This window comes from Strigops habroptila, chromosome 11 (assembly GCF_004027225.2).
Source record: "Strigops habroptila isolate Jane chromosome 11, bStrHab1.2.pri, whole genome shotgun sequence".
Classification (NCBI taxonomy): Eukaryota; Metazoa; Chordata; class Aves; order Psittaciformes; family Psittacidae; genus Strigops; species Strigops habroptila.
Genome location: NC_046360.1, coordinates 18206626 through 18228047, shown reverse-complemented (window position 1 = coordinate 18228047; position 21422 = coordinate 18206626). Strand labels below are relative to the sequence as shown.

General features: G+C 41.6%; 1 protein-coding gene and 1 long non-coding RNA gene across 15 annotated transcripts in view; one reads left to right on the top strand and one right to left on the bottom strand.

Moving 5' to 3' along the window:
* The first annotated feature begins 65 nt into the window (after window positions 1–65).
* LOC115614644 lies at window positions 66–6997 on the top strand. 2 transcript variants are annotated; one of them, XR_003993791.1, is made up of 3 exons: window positions 66–603; window positions 857–3989; window positions 6409–6997. It is a non-coding gene; the product is annotated as an uncharacterized LOC115614644 (long non-coding RNA). The 2 variants fall into 2 exon arrangements; XR_003993790.1 differs by lacking the exon at window positions 6409–6997 and having other exon boundaries at window positions 857–5737.
* Window positions 6998–9109: 2112 nt separating this feature from the next.
* Window positions 9110–21422, bottom strand: part of IQSEC1 (IQ motif and Sec7 domain ArfGEF 1) — a 337453-nt gene continuing 325140 nt past the window's right edge. For 9 of the 13 annotated variants that reach the window (XM_030501804.1, XM_030501809.1, XM_030501805.1 and 6 more), the window contains 2 exons: window positions 15124–15173; window positions 11260–13784 (listed from right to left, as the gene is read on the bottom strand). In XM_030501804.1, coding sequence (XP_030357664.1) covers window positions 13188–13784; window positions 15124–15173 — 647 coding nt within the window. In that variant the 3' untranslated portion in view covers window positions 11260–13187. Of the gene's footprint in view, window positions 13785–15123; window positions 15174–21422 lie in introns of all 13 variants that reach the window. The other 4 variants (XM_030501811.1, XM_030501815.1, XM_030501803.1 and 1 more) reach the window with 3 other exon arrangements.

Here is a 21422-nt window from a genome sequence, read left to right as displayed (position 1 = left end):
GGCGCGAGCGACGGGCACGAGACCGCGCCCCTTCCCGACAGCCCCCGCGGGCCCCGCCCCGCCGCGGTGGCGCCAGGGGCCGCCTTCGGGCCCCGGCCGGGGGCACCGCGCCTGGGGCCGGTGTGAGGCACCGCGGGAGTGCCGGGCACTCCCGCCAGCCCGCGGCACCCCCTGCCAGCCCGCTGCCGCGGGTGACGAGCCAGCGACTGGGTATCCCGCAGAGGCGTGTTCTGGAGCGCGGGTGTTGTGTTTGTACCGGCTTCCTGAGCCAGCTGTAAAGCTCCGGCGCAGACGGGCACGGGCAGGGCCGCCCGGCAGGGACCGGGGGTGGCTTCACCGCGCTCAGCCGTGGCTGGTGTGCTGGCCTGCACACCGGGGCCGTGGAAACCGCCACAAAACCCAGCTCCGCCCAGCGCGTCCATCTCAGGCTGGGAGCAGGGCTACGCCAGGCGCTGACAGCCCTCACCGGGACGGCCCTTCGCTTGTGCAGCCACAAGTGCCAAAGACAAAACCACCACCGCAACCTGCGGCAGACACTGCGCTGCACTGAGATGTTCAGAGCTGTGTTTCTCCTTCCGTGGCTTCCATCTGCCGTACAGTAAGGTTTGTTTTAATAAAACCCAAGTGCGGAAGCCGTGCCCGCTGGCTGAGCGGGTTACCTGAGCCCTGCCGGCTGTCAGGAAACTGCTCCGTGTCCGTGCAAGAGGTCACTGGGCAGGCTCCTTACATCCGCGCCCCTTCCTGCTGCTCTCGCCCGCAGGCAGGTCAGAGTGCTCGCTGGCACGGAGGTACTTTATGAACACTAAACCTCAGTTACACAAGCGCAGAGTTAATTTGTTTGTAATACTTCTTTCAGGTCCTTCAAAGGCTGTCTTTACTCTCACTGCCCTGTCCTGCTGCCCTTTGTTCTTCAGCTGCCCTCGTCCCTTTTGATCCATGAGGAGACTTTCAGAATGCTGGGGATTTAATAAATGGTATTTAACAAAAGAACAGGTACGAAAGGTAAACACAGGCCTCATGAACTGGTTTACTTTGTTTACTTATTTGCTTACTTTACTTACAACTTTCAAAACATAAATCTTTTAATCTTGTAGTCCAAACAGGTTGCCATTTCAGTTGCCTCTTAGGCAACTTGGGAATAGGAAAGGAGGGCAAAGGGAGGGGAAAAGGTAAGAAAATCTGTCTGAGCTCTAGCAGCTTTGCTCGCTGGTGTTTTTGTGTACGTGTATATGTATCCACATGGGGGAATCCTCAAACCCCAAGCATTCGCAGCCGGGTATGTTGGGGCTCCCTGCCTGCTGACTGCGCTGGCTGAAGCCGAAAGCATTACACAAGTATGTGCTGCTGTACCTCTGGGAGGAGGTGAGGAACATCTCACTCGTGGCTGGTGAGTTAGCCAGGTGGCACTGAGTCCAAACACGTGTGGAACTCAGGAAACAAACTCATTTTGACCAGAAAGGTTTTCCTTTCCACGGTCTCCTTGAGCCCACCAATTACAACTATTAGTTTTCGATGATCTGTACTAAGTACTTGTCTTTGTGTGAAACATGGATACCTTATTAATGTGAGAAAAGCCAGCCCCTTTGCTAGCCCTTTGGTAGAGGCAACTAAAGGAAAGGCTACCTGCAGGCCCCTGCTTCTCCCTAAGATTACAGGAATACAGGAGTATTGCTGGTAACAGGAATACCGACTACCGAAACTGATCCTGAGCTTCTAATCTCCACATGTTCAGTTCTAGTTAAGTCAGGTTGTCCAGATTCTAGGTTTGTAAGGTGGAGAAGCAAGAGGTGATGTCTAGTCCTATCAGGGAATAAAAATAAAAGGCTGGGGAACACTGAGATGGCTCCAGCGCTTTGCAGTCCTTGGGGTGGAGTGGTAACGGCACTGTAGGGTGCTTGTATCTCTAGGAGGCTGATGGTATGGATAGTAAGAGTAAAAAGCCTGCTCTGCTGCTCTGCCTCCTGACACACCGGGCTCAGGGCACATAGAGCCTTCCCACATGGTGTCACGGAGTGGGAACCTGTCTGGCACTGTGGTGAAATGGTCAAGTGCTGAAGAGATGGTGATGCCCCACCTGTGCCACATCCCTGTTTGGACAGAGGTGGTGATAGGTAAGACCTCCTCTGGGGGTCAGGAGAAAAGCTGTGGGTCCAGGACATCCTCCCCAGGCTAACTGTGCTCAATCTGAAGCCACTGAGACAAGTCAGACTGGTTCTGGTCAGCACAAAGGGGGGTGATCTGGCAACTCTGAAGAAACAAACAGCACACTGTAAAAGACTGCTTGAAGAAAATGATCCAAACAGTGAAAACAGGGCTAGGCAGTTGGGAAACAGCAGGAAAAAGGTGCCTCATCAGGAAGTTCAAAAGAACTGAAAGAGCACCCAGCACACTCCACCCTGTGCATTCATCCGCTAAGCATGAGAATGGGATTGTGACCGTATCCTAAAGAAATACCTGGTTTTTTCCAACTGCAGGATAAATCACAGTAGAGGACAGCATATCCACAGCAGGAAACTACAAGCAGACTCTCACTGGCAAAGAATCCTCTTTGTTTCTGCGCTGACACAAATGGTATCACACCACTTTTGTCCCATACTCTTCCTAATGTTGTATGTGACTACAGTTGAAAGCACTCTCCTGGCAGCTGCTGTTCTCTGCAATGTTCCCTAACACTGAATTCCACTGTTCTGACTTACCTCCAGAGTGCATTGCACAGACCTGCACAATGTGATGCTAAAAAAATAATAACATTCTGTGCCTTCTGCTTCAGCAACATGCCCAACCTTTTTCTTTCCCCCGTTTTATTTACAGCTCATCTCTGCTGTCCTGCCACTCAGCTATTCATCCACACATTCATATCATTCCAGCTTCCTTTGAAATCAGTAGGTCACTCTTCACTACCTTCCTGGGCCAGCTAAAACCTCAGCTGTTAGAGAGCTCTTCTTAACTCACATTTTGCCATCAACACTGACTGCAACTGTGATGTGCATTTCAGTCTGTTCCATACAGAATTGCTTTCTTGAGAAGGAATACAAAAAAGGGATACAGACCAGTACATGAGTGTCATGAAGTTAGTTACCCAAAGGTTTTCCTTTCCTTTTTACTCTACTCTATTTTTCAGCAGCTGCTGAAAAACTGGTATTCAGTAATAGAAACGCCTGGTAATATTGAGCTCCTGGAGACACGGATGTTTTACTTACTGAAGAAGTGCCACTGCAGGTCTAAATCACTTTGTAAAAATATTCACTGGTCTTTGCAGCGCTTCCAGGAAAACACATACAATTCCTTTCGTAGCCTCTCCTCCCTTTATGTAGTTGTTGTTTAGTCCTTTTCAATCAGAGAGATGGAAGGAAAGTTTTGCACTTGAAATTCATCATTGTCTTCCCTGTGGGCATGTGGTGATGTGCTCATTGCATCACCTCTCCTGCCTCTGAATATTTTAAATGAAGTTGGCTTACAAAGTAAATCTTGGAAAGGGGAGAGCAGGAACAGCTATTTCCACTTCTGCTCCTGGTCACGTGCTGTGGAATACTGTTTTTGAAACACAGCTGTTAACATGGGCACATCTGTCCAAGCTAGCGTGTGTCCAGAACTACTGGGCTGCAGCTACCATAAGAAGTACCTGGTAAAGAAAGAGACACAACTGTTAGTGAAAGGGGTTCCTCACAGGGTGTGGTGGCACTGACAGGCAAACTGCCTGTTAGGCCTCTCAGATTAAAATGAAGCACTAAATTATCTCATGTTTTTGAGTGTTTTATTGTTTGAAGTATTCTATTTCAAATTATAAATGTATAAATTTTATAGTTTTTTCTTTACAGCCAAATAAGATTTATTTTTTCAAGAGACAGAAAATCGGCCAAACACTGCACTGAAATCAGGTGTAAATCTTGCTCTGTGAAGGAGATAACCTGAACTCTGTCTAGGAACCACGCTGTGGGATTCTGTGTGAGCAGAGCTGTGGGTGAAGAGCAGCAGGCTGGAGAGCACAGGTTTGTATCACACACAGATGACAGTGGTAAGTGAGGGGACAAGGGTGGCCACAGAGAGACCAGTTACTTGCAGTAATTGCACAGTAGGAATGAATCCAGAGGGAGATGGGTCATGAGCCTCCTTCTTTGCCAAAATATATTTTATTACACTCTGATAGGAGCAGGAAGGAGCCCCATGATCTCAGTAATTTGCTTCATCTCAGATGAGGCATCTGCTTCTCCCCTCTCATATATGGAAAGAGAAACAGATGACCTGAAATGCCAGGGCTTTTTCACCAGCTTCTCTGAGATACTTCAGATCCACACAGCCAGGATTGTCCAGGCTACCTCCCTGTGATTCACTGCTAATACACAGACACCTTTTCTGCATGAAGCTATGCTGGCAGTTTGCAGGTATGTTAGCACGGTCACGAAACACTCCAACAGCCTGGAAATCTGAATGCTGTGGCAGCATGAAACGAGTAGAAACAAAAGTTTCCTCCACCTTTAGGTATAAAATACATGCAAACTAGTTTGAAAACTTGCAAATTGCTATAGCAGAAGAGTTAGCACATAATGAAATACGTTCTTAAAAATCACTGAAATGCTGTGAAAATTCAGGGCTGTAAACACCTGGGATGCTTTAACTCCTACCTAGAATACTTGGTACACATTTCTCATTGGGCTAGAAAATGTTACTTCTTGTCACTGCTCTTCTAAACGCAACTTTTGAAGCACAACAGAAGTATCTCCAACTATCATAGAATCCCAGACTGGTTTGGGTTGGAAGGGACCTTAAAACTCATCCAGTTCCAGCCCCCTGCCACGGGCAGGGACACCTTCCACTAGAGCAGGTTGCTCCAAGCCCTGTCCAACCTGGCCTTGCACTATGGCCACTGTGGTTGTGGTTGATTTTTGTGTGTGTAGTTCTGTTTGGTTGGTTGGTTTTGTGTTTTTATTTTTAATTATAGAAGAGGCATTTTTGGAGCCTGAGGTAAGGGCTGATGCAGAAGCAGAGCCACGGGATTACCAGAAAGATGGAAAGGACAGTATATAGGATGAATCATTAAATAATGATGATGTTCACTGTTGCTGGAGATGGATATAAAGGAATATTAGTCAGTAAAAGGAAAATAACAATCAGTCAAGAGCATGTGGTGAGCTTATGGAGGAGGGAAATGCACCTCCGGAGGGGAGGGGTGCTGGGCTGCACAGCTCCAGGACGGATATGCTCCTGGCCAAGGATCATGTACAGGGGAAGGGCTCACTTAGTCCAGCTGGGTCCAAACGTGATGAAGCTCCGTGTCTGAAAGTCAGATTGTTTCCTCATCAAAAAGATAAAACTGTAATGATTAAATGAATTAATTTCCAGCTTTGGTTCACTGTGATACCATTGGTGAATAACAGCCTCCTGACCCAGCACACCTGCACAGGCCTTCCTTTTTCAATTTCCTGAGACAAACAAATAAAGCCCATTGCTTTGTCAAACACTTGCTAATGTATTATGTATAGCAGAAATGAGAAGCTGTAGAGAGGAAGCGTTTTTCACTGCATGCAGAACATTTCACTTGTGTTAGAATGAATTCGCCCCATCAATCTTATTAAAGACAGATTATTTTTTCCTTGCTCATTATATTTACCTGTTTAAATCACTATATCTAAATATGAAGGAGTAAATGAAAGCTGAAGTTGTGCATGTCATTTTCCAATGGAGCTGATAAATTGTGTGCTTGTGTGATTTGTTTGAGCTGGCAGTGGCTTGTGAACCATGATGCTAATTTCACATCTCAGTTCCTGCAAAAATGCTAAATGAAGGGGATTTTTTTCATAACATTTTATTCCTAAAAATATGCATTTATATGTATGGTAAAAATAATAAATCTAACCAGTTCCAAAGTGAGGGTTTCAAGTCAGCATCACCCACACAACTTTCATTAAGTCTCATTTAGCTTAGGAAGTACTTCAAGCAGAGATCTTAATTTAAGCATTTCCCAACATTCATCAGCAGCCTTATCCTGCAGTTGATTTAGTTTTGACAAGTAATACAGGATTTGGCTTTAATTCTTGAAATATGAAACAAAGTCTACTAAAAAATACACCTAAAATGAAGCATTCTTCCCATCGTTTGTCTATTTTAAATATTTCTATCAAGTTAGCTGTGCTATGTTGTCCTCCAGGAATTTTCTATCAACAAAATATAGCAGCAAAAATCACTTAGTAAGTAGGCTACAAATCCAGTGTGCTTCCTCTTGACAAAGGTGCATGCAATGCAGCTATAGTACTGATTTAATAAAGAAAATGTTAGTAAAGATTTATCATGGCATGTTCCTGTAAGTACCCTGTTCATCTTATGTAAATACATCTGCCAGTACATACACATGCTGAAATACGATTTATCCCACTATCCTGTCAGCACCGTAATTCTGGCGTCTGGTGACAGGTGCTTGAATGAATGCAGGAAAAACCCTACAAGTTGGCCTCATGTTTCAAGCCCCACCTAGAACACCGAGGGATAAGCAGCAGTGTCTGGAGGATATTCTGGACTCCGCGTGACCAGGGCCTGCGACACTGTGCAACAAATGCTCGCAAACCTCACCTGTGCACAGGTTGTAGCTGGTGAATAAAACCTCACATTACTATTATGTATACTCCGAGTAAGTATATGGTAAAATGCTACTACACCCATCTTATGAAACTCCTGAATGAAAATCAACCATCAAGGCCACCTGGGGAAAAAAAAGTTAAATAGAATTCATGAGGTTGTTTTGTCAACCAAAACCTGAAGAGAGGTGCAGATGAAACATAGTTCAGAAGTAAAATGTATGAAGTTCTTTAGTTTGGTTTCCTGTCATTTCAATATTGCATTTCTTTATTTCAACCAAAAGAATACAGAAAATACCTGGAAAGCAACTCCCTCTGACAAAGATGCTATCTAGGCGAGCTTGCAGTAACTTGCACTGCACGACAACTGATCCATGCGATTCTTGTGTGTACTGATCCATCGTGCAGGCGAACACCTAAAATGCACAAACGTGGGACAGAGTTTAGGAAAAGTTTTAAAACTTTCAGCTTCTGACTTGCAAAGTATGTGATCTTCAGTTACGATTTATGACAGCAAATATTGACCTTTTTCTTCACGCGAGGGTAGGATTGCCTATCCTAAGTGAGAAGGCAACGTAACTTGTTAAACGCTGGCATTTTTCACTAGATAGGTACACAAGCTTTAGCAGAGACTTAGGGAATGCAACTCCATTAAGAAGAGCATCTCAGACAAAAAGGGATATTAAAATTTAACGCTCCCTCCCATCGACAGCTGTGAGCTGTGAGACCATTACGTGTTTAACCTACCTTGAATTTTTTAGTGAAGTTACTTGGCATTGCTGCAACCAGAGCAAATCTATCACAGTGCAAATCAAACCACAACTGCTGCTGAGCTTCCTTTGCCTATTTCTCTTCAGTAGCGCCAGACCATGAATGCTTTCAACCTAGCCTTAGTTTAGGTAGAAAGCAGCAGCATTTAGACATATTATTTACGTCCTACTTTTCAAATGGATCAGGAAATAAAAAAACAAAACACAAAACCAAGCAGATTTGTAACAACATGTACAGGCTCTAGGAGTTAAATTAGAGGAGACAGACTCTTTGCCTTCTCAAAATGTAGATGTATCCAAATTCTTAAAATCATAGAATCACAGGCTGGTTTGGGTTGGAAAGGACCTTAAGATCACCCAGTTCCAACCCCCTGCCATGGGCAGGGACACCTCACACAAGACCATGTCACCCAAGGCTCTGTCCAACCTGGCCTTGAACACTGCCAGGGATGGGGCATTTACCACTTCTTTGGGCAGCCTGTTCCAGAGTCTCAACACCCTCACAGTAAAGAACTCTTTCTTGTATCTAACCTGAACTTCCCTGTTTAAACCCATCACCCCTTGTCCTATCACTACAGTCTCTGATGAAGAGTCCCTCTCTGGCACCCAAAAATCATAGCTTCTAAAACAGGAGCAGAAGTATCAGTAAAGAACATCACTGCAAATCCTGCTGTTTCCACTAACGATACTCCTGTGAAGCATTGGTCATCTTCTAATGGGCTGCACAGCTCAGAGGGACATCGCTGGAAGTGATAAATGGATACTTACCTACCAAAAAATCTTTGATGGACATGTGCATCCTGAAATGACAGCTATTTGGAAATAGGTCATGGCTGACTTCCCATAAAATAATTCCAGAACCTCCTAAAATTCATAGAACAAGCACACACAGTGTTTAAATTGATAGCATTCATTTTAACAGGCTTTGCAAACACACTATAATCCCCCTGAAATCTGGGAAATGCACAAAAATAAGAACGCAATCAAGTATGCCACAGGTTGTTACCTAAAGTGATTGCAGGAGCCTAACATCAAACATTGTGAAGGCCACGTGTGGCAAATACGCCTGTGTAATGATCCTTCTGTGGTATAAATTAAGACACACAACTAAGTACAGGTACAAGTAGTAAGGGGGTAGTACTTATGCAGGTACACCACTTACTGAGGTACAGTGCTGGCTCCTTGCCAGTGGGCATGCAGACGCAGTGAATACTCACAGCTCAATCCAAAAAGTGTGGGTCACACTTGGGCAAACGACTGCACCCCTGGGAAGGACAAGCTGAGAACACCTGAGCCAAGTGCAGGCCATCGCCTGAGCAGGAGCTCCTGAGGCAGCAGCCAGCCAGAGGGTGAATGGGATCAGTGGAGCGCGATGGGCAGCTCATGTTAAAGAAGATTCAAAATGTGGTTACTGGTTTGCAACACTGGAATGCTTTGGAAAGGACACCAACAAGCCCCTTCAGTGATACCTCTCACTGTTTGCAGATCTAGGTGATGTATTTATTACTCTCTATCGTACTTTGGAACTAAATATATCTACAGCACCACCAAACCAACAAAAGCCTGTTGAGAGGGTCCACGGTCTCCACAGTACTGACCACCATTCCCACCAACTTATCTTTAAGATGAAGACTGAAAGCGTGGCCCCTCTGCAGGGAGCAGCAGCAACCCCGTTGACTCAGCGGGGCCAGGACACATCATTGGAAGGAATTTCCTTCATTTCGGGACTGAAGAGTTGAAGTTCTCAGATTACACAAAATGAGAAACAAAGTGTTTTAAATGATTTATTTAATTTCTCCACATGACCACAGCTATAGTTTTACATCAATAGGGTCTGCTACTACTTACAAACAGAATGCATATTAAAATGAAAGCACTCCTTTCTTCCCCAGAGTTACAAAAGGGGTCTCAAGCCTCCCCAGAACAGAAGCTTCTTGTAAGCGTAATGGTTTTTGAAGTCTCTAAGAGTCTGCATTCAAGACCTAATTCTAACAGTTTAATACAACTCAAAGCTGATTTAAGTTCCTAGCAGGAAATAGGCAACCTCAAAGTGACTGCAGACTTAGAGTAATGCTAATTTACACACTATGTACAATTTAGAGAATTCTCTATTCCCCCCACTGGTCCCGTTTTCACCACCCCCTTTTCTCTCTCCCAAATTTAATCTTGTTATTGGTTCCACTTTTCTTTTAAATATATACACAATAATCCATTTTGCAGGCAAGAAGTGCGATGGTATTTTACAACGGAACAGCAAAATGCATGCTTAACTGCAGAAAACACACAGCTTCATATGGAACAGCAAGTCAACATCTAGAGATTCATTGTTTAAATATCTGCTGACTGTCTTTCAGCTCATTTTATCAAGAAACAAGAGGCTTCTGCTGCATGCAGTACATGATGGGAAAATCATTCTACACCGTATGTTAGACTTGGTTTTTTTTAGCAATACAAGACTCACATTATATTAGGATGAACTTTGTTTTTTGTTTTTTACATTGTTTTACATTTCATTCTTAACTTAAAAAAATAAAAACCCCAAATATATATTTGATTGTTGTCCCAGAAAAGATTTTTGTTGCCACACCTTCACTCTTTATGTTTCCCTTTCATTTGTTCGAATCAGCAGGACTACTTTGCCACATCCTTGATGGGAAAAAGAACCGTGGTCACTCTGTGCAGTTCTGTACCAGTTTTTGCTTGGCAATGGCATCTTAGGAAACCCCCCCTTGATTCTACTCCTGCCTGCAGACTGAAAACAATTCATTTTCTTAACCCTATGCAGTGTTTCAGTACTATAATTTCCCTGTTCTAGGCATGGTCCCCACTGCTCTAAGCAATTGTTAATGAAGGACAGAGCCAGAGAGGTTATACTACAGCCCTAAGAAGCAGCAAAGTTCTGAAGACCTGTGCTGACACCCAGACACGTTTGTTTAAAGTACACACAAAGAGAGTCTAAAAAACAAAAGAAAAATCAGGTCCACTGTTTCTCCTCATTGACTTGAAATACTGGAGATTACAAACACCGTGCTCTTCTGTGACCAGTTTTGTTCTACAAACTAGCCTCAAAATGATCTGTGATTTTACACGTGCAACTTAATGCACAATTTCTTTCCCCACATGGACATGAAATCACATGTAAGTGGTTTTTGCGTGCACATTTTTGACATCTGAATATCGATTGCACATGGAAAATCAGTAGTCAAGCATTATAATGTGGCTTCCTGTGAAAGTTTAGGATATTTATATGTAGCTCTAATTTAAATGAATAAAAGGGGTTTTTAAACATAAAGCAAATGCAGACCTGGGAGTCTGAACACCTTCACTGTTAATTACCACACTAGAGTTGGATTTTCCTCTCCACTGCTATCGCATGTTTTGCATCTATTCCATACACAGGCCTTTTACTTACAACTCTGCATCTGAACCAAGGACAGACTCCGTCACTCAGTGAAGAGGAGCATTCTTACCTCTGTTGTAATTAAAAGATGCAGTTTCTGAAAGATGTTTGTACCTGAATGGTTCTTTATCTTTTCTGGAACAACCTATAAATTACAGTTAGACTCTACTATTGGTACAGATGTATGAAGAAAAGTCTACATATTGAAATATGTTGTCACTTTACTTCAACTAATATCAACAGTAACACTGATATATTTTGCAAATATACAATATGTAGAGTGTAGCCTCACACTAATAACATTAGATGACATGCAGACAGTTCTACTTTCCCTTATAAGAACAGTATATATTTTTTAAACTGCAAAGAACAGAGCCTCAGGGACCCGGGGGAGCCCTCTTAAGGTGAGCCGCAGAATTCAGAACAGAATGAGTGATACTTAAAAATCATAATGTAATTACTCATTGTCTTTTCTTTTCATGAAGATAAGTTAGAGGAGAAGGAGCAGAAGGGGAAAACATATTGCACATGTGTGGAACAAACGTGGACAGCTTGAAACAAAAGGCTAAACTCTAGATTGCTGTATTTGCCCTCTGTGGAGGTTAACAAAGTGCTCAGTTTGCAGTTTGCTGGTATTGTGATATCGATGGCATGAAAGGGAAAAAAATTACTCATCCTCTCCGCCCTCCCCCCCAAATATTAGAGATGCCATGAGCAAGCCAATATGGAAAGTCACTCTCTTGTCTCATGTCTTCATTATTTCTAACAATTTTATTACCATTAAAGAGAAAATTGACTAGTTATTATTATTACTTTTACCCATCTCATACTGGAACTTTTTGCTCATCCTCTTCAAGGTTTGCTTTTAGGCTGGTACAGTTTTGCAGTTGTGATTCCTTTTTCTCTACTGTTTAGGTGTAAAGTCCTTGCAGTGGCTCAAAATGCTGAAACTACAAAGTAGGCGCCATGTATAATTTTGTACAGGATTTCGGGATAAAAACTGTATATCAATCTGCAAATGGTTTGATTACAACACATAAGCAACAACAGCACAGCCTATTTTTATGTGATGTCTTGCCACTAACTGGACTATGAAAGTGAGGGTTTGAGCATAAACTCAGCCTGCTGAGTGCTGGGTACTTTCAAACTTACAAATGTGATGAGTAAAAATGGTGAAGCCACTTTGTTGCTAGCACATGGCTACATGGAATTACATATTTTTTTTTTTATATATATATAAAAACCGTATACTAAATTCTAAAACAAACCTTCAAGTTTTAGAGCACTTCCCCCTGGAAATGCTCGGACTAGAATTCAGCTTCTTTGGGGGTAAAAATGAGAAATTATGGTGAACAGGAAACAAAGTAGCTGAGGAAGATGGAAGTTTGCCATTGTCATGTTTGAGATGAATGTTTTTGCAGTGTGTACATGCACCTGTCGTCACTCTTCATGTGTGTTCCTGAAATCATACGTGTACAAAAGAAATGTGGATCATGTAAATTCACAGTTATCACAGCCTTTAAAGTGTCTAAGAACTTGTGTGACCAATGCTTCAAGATGACCACTGGGCAAGGGTCACCCTACATTGCTACGGTAGAATTACTGCATCGTAACGAGTTTGCTTACCTGAAATAGCAGAGCAGTTATAATACTGATTATGCATGATATTATCATGTTAATAAAATAAGGATTTATACAAAGCAGTATTGGACTACAACATTTAAATGCTATGTTACTTGGCACATTTAGTAATGATTGCTTAGAAACCTTAGCAAGTCCCGAGGACTTTTCAATGAAAATACTGACGTGTCTAGAATTTCTTTCTAACGTTTAATGTTTTTGGTCTACTCTTTCATATGCTATTCATCTATTATACTGTCCTATCAAGTAAGTGGAATTCCTTGTAAGGTCTATATTGCTAGTTTTGTGGACTGAAAAAATTTCTTTCCAAGCACAAATGTTAACTATACAGTATATATATATATTTATATGTATATATTTATATTATATAAAGTTTACTTACGTACTTTCATCAACCATATCAGGTCTACTTATTTATTTTGCCCATTGACAATAAAAGAGCAAGAATGCAACACTTGGTTCTGTATCACTTTTTCCCTTTTTCCATAGACTAAGTTTTTATTATGCCTGTAAAATTGTCAAGGGATTTGGTGGGAAAGGTCGCTTTACTCATATGCAGCAAGCAGCACGTTTTCAAGGCAGTTTGGAAGTAAGAACTAACCAGATGGTGAAGGTCTATTGAGTAGATAAGTAAAACCAGTATCGACTGCACTAACTTGAATTATTTTATTTAGTAACAGCAAGCCTGTAAGCTCACACAACTCAATTAAATCACCTAGATAAAAACTGACAATACTACTTGTTGCTTCCTGCAAGTGCCTTTGTAACTTGGTTTAAAACTACAGTTATTAGGAGGGTCAATACGTTCTAGACTATTGTGCTGATGCCACTGTGTTTGGGCTTAGTGCTGGCTGAAGTGGAGGGCGGCGGTGGCGGCCCATGGTGATGCTGAGGGTGCTGGGGATGAGAGGAGTGCACCGGGTGCGGCGGCGGGTGAGGGGAGTGGGTGTGCTGCGAGTGAGGGTGCTGCATGTAGGGTGTGTGTGGGGAGTGTGCCGCGTGCTGGGAGTGGGGCACGTGTTGGTGGTACTGGTGCGGGTGCTGGAGATGCTGGGGAGGGTGGTAGTGGTGGTGGTGGTGGTAGGGCGGCGGGTTCTGCTGCATGTGGCAGTACTGCAAGTGGTGAGAGTGCACCTGGGCCTGCGTCTGCCCCTCGCCTGGCCCTGCGTGATGCATGGCAGAAGGATGCTGTGAGTGTTGCTGATGTGGGATTACTGGAGGGTGCGGAGGTTGCTGTGATGAGCCGGATGGTGGATGGCCTTGGGAAGGTGGCTTTCCCCTTTTACTACCAAATAAGGAACCTAGGAGTGAGGAGGAGTTAGGCATAGTCTGGTGAGGGCGAGATGGACACTCTCGGGTTGATGTAGCTCTTCGGCGCATGTGAGGACTGCTAATGATGGACCCCTAAAAAGAAATTAATAGAAATAAAAATTAAAAAAATCTTAAAATGTTTAAAAGAAAGAGTTCACACTGACCCACAAACTCCTCCTTCAGTGCTCACATGGGTGGACTATGTTAAGAGTTCTAGGAAAAATGTCATTTCCACCTTCTCTGAGTTGCCAAGGAGGCACTCGTGCCCTTCTTGGGGGATTTTAAGCATTAATTGATCTTCTCTCAGTACTTTAATATCAAAAGCTATGACTTTAAGTAAGAAAAATGTCACGGAAGAGTAACATGACAGAAGACCTTGGAGTGTGTTTTTAAAGGAAAATACATTTTAAAATACTGTAAAAAATACCATACTTGCCTTTTTACAACAAAAAATAAAGCTACATTAAATTCAACCTAAATAGCTGAAACACACAGCAGCAAATACTACAGTTACAATTCAGATTTCAAAACACTATTTTTAACTTTATTTTTTTAAGAGTAGTTTTCCACTACTATATGCCACAGTGCTGCTTCTCGAGCCTCCCTCTGAATTATGTGTGAAATGGAATCAGACCATTTTTGCCACTAAGATTTCTATGGGATTGGGTTCTTCTGACCCAATGTTCTCTATGATTTAGCCTGGAATGGTGTATTTAGTTACTGGACGTTTTGGGTTTGTATTGTTTAAAAAGAGCTATGGGACACAACAGTACTTAGGCAAAGTGTGCTAGATTGAAACTGCAATCTACCTAAAGCAAACACAAAAAATAAAGTCAAAAGAAAAAAAGAGAAAAATAAAGAAAAAAAACCTGCAAGCTGAATTCAGAGACATGAACAGTATATATAAATGGTTTGAAGATGAATGAAATCTCATGAAATCCACATTGAATTCACCTATCTTAATAATTTTTTTCCTCCCATGCCCTATCTGTGCAATTCCATGGTGTCATGACTGCATACATTGAGCAATTTAACTTGAAAATAAGCAATGGGAATGGTTGAGCATGAAGTTGATAGTTGTAGCTAAATATCAAACAGCAAGAACAGTGTACTTGGTAACAAAAAGCAAGTGGGCTTTTAAGCTGGGACCAGACTGAAATGGTGGCAAAAGGACACATCATATTCATTTAACCATGCTTGCAGGAACAAAGGGAACAAGGTTAGCTCAAACCAAAAATGGCATTGGTCTAAAACAAGCTGTCAGTGCTTTTTAAGCTGGAAGAATACGGAGTGAGTAGCCTCGGCATGCATTTTATTTGTGGCAGGCAGGTTATATGTTAGAAGAAAAAAGAGCAAAAAAATATGTATATAAAAGAAAGGTTTGAAATGCACATCATCACATCCAGCTAGACATCAGGAACTTCCTACTTACTTCCATATTGCTGTCTAGCGATCCTGCACTGCTGCGTCTCCCACGCTTGCCTGCCCAGGACATGCAACACCAGAGATTAGAGATGAGACAAGACCCGGGTGAAAAACAGCTGCTTGCCCTGCATTGCTACAGCAGTCTAAGTGCAACTAGGGGCTGCGGGGTTAACATGGCACTGGACTGGTACAGCAGCTACGGAGGCAGAAACTGCCGCTTTAAGGCCATTAGTTACAGTAAGTTTCTGTACCTGGCTGGTTTTTCAGAGGTATTGTTGTTGTGAATCAACTACCGTTAGCGGGGTGTGATTTTTTAAGTAACTGTACAACTCTTACAATAAATGTGTTTTATAGCATCTATATTTGGTAGTATGGTTATGTTGGCCAACAACAATTTTAAATAGTTTGATTTCCTGGACTCTAATTGTCTACGAAGTTTCTTTCTTTAAAGACTGGTAGCATTGATGAATACTGGTGGGGTGGTATTAATTTAAATACAAAATCTAACATTGGCATATTCTGATCTTCAGTGGCGGGGGACCGGTGAGGGGCATTGGTTTCATCATTCCAGTTTCAGTTCTGAACCTCAGTGGATTTCATATAATCTTCTTTCATGAGGTTTAAAAAAACTAAACTTAATTTTTGATCAATAAATCTGGACTCTGTCTTGACATTATGGCTAGATTTTGTTTGTTTAGCTGTGCAGTGCTTGAGCTTTAAGTCTGACGGATTTGTTCTCCCACATTCCCAAACTGCCCAAGACATTTGCCTAAAACTACACGTGAAACACCAGACTGTTTGCCTAAAAAGCCAGAATACCTCAGAGGCTACAAGTAGGACACAGGATCCCAGATGTTCTCTCTCATTTACACTACCCATAAGTCTTATAAGATCGGTATGATCTAAAATGCCACCTACAGGATCCATAAAAGCACAGCTTTGGCCTGGTTGGTCCTGGGATGCTGCCCCGCAACACAAGTTTCTCTTAGGAGCTACAGTTCTCTTTACACTACTGTAACATTTCCCCCTCTCTTACTAAACCTGAGAGTTACTCCCCGGTACAAACCTTTCTACACTGACATTAAATTGAGGGGAAGGTGTTTGTGGTCGAGTTGTTTTGGTTGACCTGTTAAATTTGTTGGAATTTTGAACAATTCCCCTAGTCAGGCTCTTGGTCAAAAGCGCTTCATCTCTTGCTGCAGTTTTAGCCTCATCAAAGCCACAACTGCTCTATTTTATGAACCCCCCAAGAAAATCTGGGTTTGATAATCCCTTATTTTTACTTCTAGTCAGTCTATGACATTTTTCTGCTCTGCTGACGGGGTTAATACAGATTAATACTCAAATCCCTCTTGCTTGCTGATACAGAAACACTGGGAAAGATAGCCATCTCTTGACTTAGCAGGCAATATTGCAAAGAAGACTGACAGCTACCACAGGTCATTAAATGTGGCCAAAAATGAAGGAAACCAGGAAAATCTAATGCCTTTTGCATAAGGCAGGAGACAAAGTCTCTAATAAGATAACCATGACAGTATATATGGACAGAAAGAGATAGATGGATTTTTGCTTAGAGTAACTTCAGGGCAAAGTAGTACTAACAAAGCCAAGAACAAACAGAAAAATCCTACTTAATATGCCTGTAATTTCCTTCAGATAGGCACTATCTCTATTCAGAGCACTTTGGTTAGGTTCTTAAAAACAAATTGAACCCAGTTCCGTATTGACCTGGAGTGTGATGGGAAAGCTATTAAGTAAATCCTCTAGAACATTCCCCCTGCCAACGTGTGCTTATGCAAGGCTCCTCTGGCTTTCCAGGTGGCATCCTGTCTCAGAAATGCTTCCTCTGAGCTGCAGCCTTCCAATGTCTTTCAAGGAAACAGTGACACCCCACTAGCACTGGATAGAAGCATATCTCTGTACTCACATAGTAACTAACAGCTGTGGTATAAAGCAAGGTGATATTTATCAAGGGACCAGTTTTGCTTAATATACTGCTGATCTACTTGAAATTTTTAAGGCTGGGTGGTTTTGAACTTATTTTTATAACGTTAAGTTTCAGCTAATTTATCTTTTCTGACTCCTTCCAACAAATCATTGATGTTAGATATGAACACTCTTTGTAAGAAATACCTTTAACTTATGTTAAGTATAGTATGTCCCATATTCTCAATCATTCTGTGATTCTACATATGTACATGCATTACACGGGACTAGGAATATTTCAAATTTAAGGTAGAAATATGAAGTGATTAAAATATTTTTACAAACTGAAACATGCCAAAAGAAAAATCAGTTTCATGAATAAGAATCCATTGCAGAAACTGATCCCACAGATGTGCAGATCGTTACAGCAAATGTCAGTATTTCTCACTGCTACCCTGTATTTCCTGAAACTCTGTCCATTGCCAGTGAGATACACTGATATCTAAACAATGTATGATGATCTGGCTGTGTATGTCTTGGAAAAAAAGCTTGGAAAAAAGTTCCAAATGAAGGTTTTGGTGAAGCAAACTAATGCAGCAGCTCTTTTACAACAGTGAGTTGTTACAGTAGCCTCCAAAGGCTGTGAAATTGGTATTCCCAGCAGCAGCAGAATCTGTAACCATCTAGCTACCCGTCAGTTGATGGGTACTACCCAAGCTGACCTGATCAAAATTACCTACAAAATAGGCTCTGATCATTAGAGAGACCACTTTCAGGGTGAAGAGACTCTTTGTAACCTTCACATTTTCATCTTATTTTCTGGCCAAAACAGGTATATTCTTAATATCACACACTGATGATGAAAACAGTTTCTTAGTATCTTTAAAGAGATTATTCCCCAAATACTGATTAAGCCCTGAGAGATAGGAAAACAGCATAACCACACCTTGTCTTGCTGAGCTCCTTCACTGCAAAAGCAAACTGTGTCTCTTCGCTCAGACAGAAGTTGCTGATATAAAGGTGTTCATAAACAGAGTGGGGCATCTAGCCTTGTGAAATGGTTTGGTTTTAACATAGGATATCACAAAATACTTGATTCATAAAAATCGCTTTTGTTTTAAAACCCTAGTAAATTCTATCATGCCCATTACTGTTGCTATTCCATTGAAGAATAGGAAATACAACAACAGTGACAAGGGAAGACTGAGAAGAGTCCCTCCCTACTTGGAAAGTTCTAGTAAGGGAGAAAAAGACTGCTGGTACCCTCCATCCTATATAGTGCAGCAAAACCATGGGAGAGGAAGGAGAAAATAACCCAGAAACCCTGCCTGCATCTGATGAGGGACTGCCCCATCCCATCACAGACCCGTTCAGCAGATTAAGAAGGGATTCTGTGATTGCATGAAGCCAGAGTCTTTAAGGGGATTACAGTGCTATTCCACAGTATTTTCATTACATTTTGTGATATAGGAAATTTTAGAGAATACATGATGGAATTGTTTTTAAAGCAGTCACCAGTCACCAGCGTCTGTGATTGTTTTGAGATAGCTCAGGAGATTATGAGACAAGCACTACTTATATTAATAGCGACCACTGACTTCTGTGCAGATTCCAGTATTACATGGGCATGCCAGTTGTGTATTACTGAGGCAAACCATAAATTGACAATTTTCAAACCAGTGCAGTGTGTAAGTATTATTTCAACCTTACAGGTTAGGGATGGGGGGAATAAAGCTTGATTTCCATAGGTGCTCACCACTGTCCACTCAATGTGAAAGCAGGGGGTCCTTCAGCAACCCAGAGTCACTGGAGTTCAGACTGACTAGTTAAGAAACCTGTGAGAAACTCAACCCATGTAATCCTCCATGCTCTGCTTTAGTGACCAAATCATTCTTCCCATGTACTAATGGCCATGATGAGAATTCACACCTTTCCCATCTTTCTGTAAACCTACTTATTATGTAATTGTACATGGAGGGAGTGGTGAAATGTCCAAAATTAGATTGCAATCTCTAAAACTCAGCTTTAACTTGTCTGTCTTCTAACATTTTAATGTGAATTAAAAATTTAGAAGTCTGGGACAAATAAACTCAGCTCTTGCTTGACGGAGGCTCAAGCACACGTAATAAAAATATTCTGCTTTTGAGAAAGATAGAACGGCAAATACTTTTGACACAGCCACATCTTGGACTTGCTGATCTTAAAGGTCTTTTCCATCCTAGTTGATTCTATAGTTGGTTGCCACATTCTGCTTTTTATTCCATAACTGTTAATCCGCAATGAACAATAGTATCTTTAAAATCCAGAGACCCTCATGCATGTCCTTTTTGCAATTACGATTTAAGCTATCGTGGCAAATGCATGAAGGAACAACTATCAGAAAACGATTCCTGACATTGTTTCCTGACAGACATCTTGCCTTTCCACATGGTTTACAGCTTAGGAGTCGGAATAATTCCGGCTATCAACATCCATTAGATCTAAGAAGCTTATGAATCATCACTCTTTTCCAAGAGACAAATAGAAAGTTGCTTTCCACAGCCAGCATTTACTACTGTGATATCTGGTAGAGGGTAATGGACTGTTTTCTTAACGAGTTTTGTCATATGGCCATGAAGCAAAATGCTGCTTCATCAGATTTCCCCTTCCTTGGATAAAGGTTTAAAAATGTTCAATTAGTTTCTGCAGTGTTCACTGGACAATTCTCTGCCTTACTGCACAAACATGCAACCAGGCAACCTGCTCAGGTTCATGATTTATTTCTGCTTAAACGTAGAAAGGAACTCTCTACAAATCCACTCCCATCATGCCCTTTCCTACAGAAAGAGACACGTCCATACACAGTCCCACCACTCTTGTTCCTCCTTCTTGCTGATCTTGCGTTTCATCCACAAAAGAATTAGGGCAACCTAACTCAGTAGTCTTTTACAGAAGCAGTTTAATATGGTATAATGACTGGGCTGCAGTATCTTGCTAACTGAAGGAGATGTCTTTGTTTTTCTGTGGATCACCTCTCCCTTATTAAAAATAAATCAATAATCAGCCTCACATGCAAGCTACTCACTGAGAAAAGGCAGGAAAAGCATGTGTAATCTCATGACAGTTACTACACCAAATAACAAAGCACATAACAGGTATGTAATTTCTCAAGTCAGTTGCACTGCACAAGAGCAAACAGAAACTCTCCATAATTCTCAACTTTTAAAGTTAAAATTAAGTTTAGTTGGGTTTAACAAACTCTTTGATAAACCCTCCAGTCTGTGATTTCTACTTTTTAGTATGGAAAAAGTTATTTTCAGTAATAAGCATGGCAACTGTAGGCATGCCCTGTTGAAACGTGAAATGTTTTCATGATTACAAATACTTGTTTATTGCATAAAACCCAAACCATGAATTTAAACACATGGCAATGTTTGAAAGACAGGGTTGAGAAATTCCTATGGGATGAATAAAATTAATCAGAAATCACATTTGGGGGTACAGACACCCACTGAACTCACATATCCAACAATATGGTAGTTCTCATTCTAATGAAATTAAAACAACACAAAAGGGTGATGTAAGTATCCTCAAGAGATGTAACAGTGGTGAAGACTAGTGGCTTGATCTAAAATCCACTGAAGGCAATCAAGCACCAATATTCAACTTCAGCCTGATTCTGGATCAAGTCCTAGGTCTTTTTAATGAAGCAAATGGACACATGAGTATGAAAGCCTAAACAGAGAATAAAATAATTGAAAGAGCTCACTCTCTACATATCTGTATGCACATACATATACCCACAGAACACAGGCTGTAAGTTCAGTTTACAACAACTTTATTTATTGCAGCATAGCTAAAATCTCTTCTTTAGTTAAGAAAAAGAGTAAGTAGTGTCTACTACCAAAGATATACACTGTATTGAAATTATGACTGTACTGTAAATCATCACTGCAATTAAAAGAACAAATCAGAGTGTGTTACACAGACTATGAACTAGCAAAATTTATGTAGTTGCTACTATCCCCAGAAGTACTTTCTGAATAGTGGGCAAAGTGTTCAGATATGGCTTCCTGTAAATGACAGGAGCCAGATTTAACACTGACAGACAAGGTTAATGCCCATGGTAACCTGTATTACATGGGTATGCCAGTTGTATGTTACCGAGGCAGACCATAAAAGAAAAGCATACCAAGCTTCCCCTGGCTTTCCTTTGGCTAAAAAATCACACCACCACTGCTTTCCAGTCTTTAGCTGCATTACCAGTCAATAAATCTCAAGACACATCAGTGGTTTTGTGGGCTATCAGTATTCTTGGCCACTAGGGCTTCTTTTATTTATATTGGCAATAGTATTTCACAATAACCTCTTTGCAAGAATTGGGAACTACATCTTGAGTTA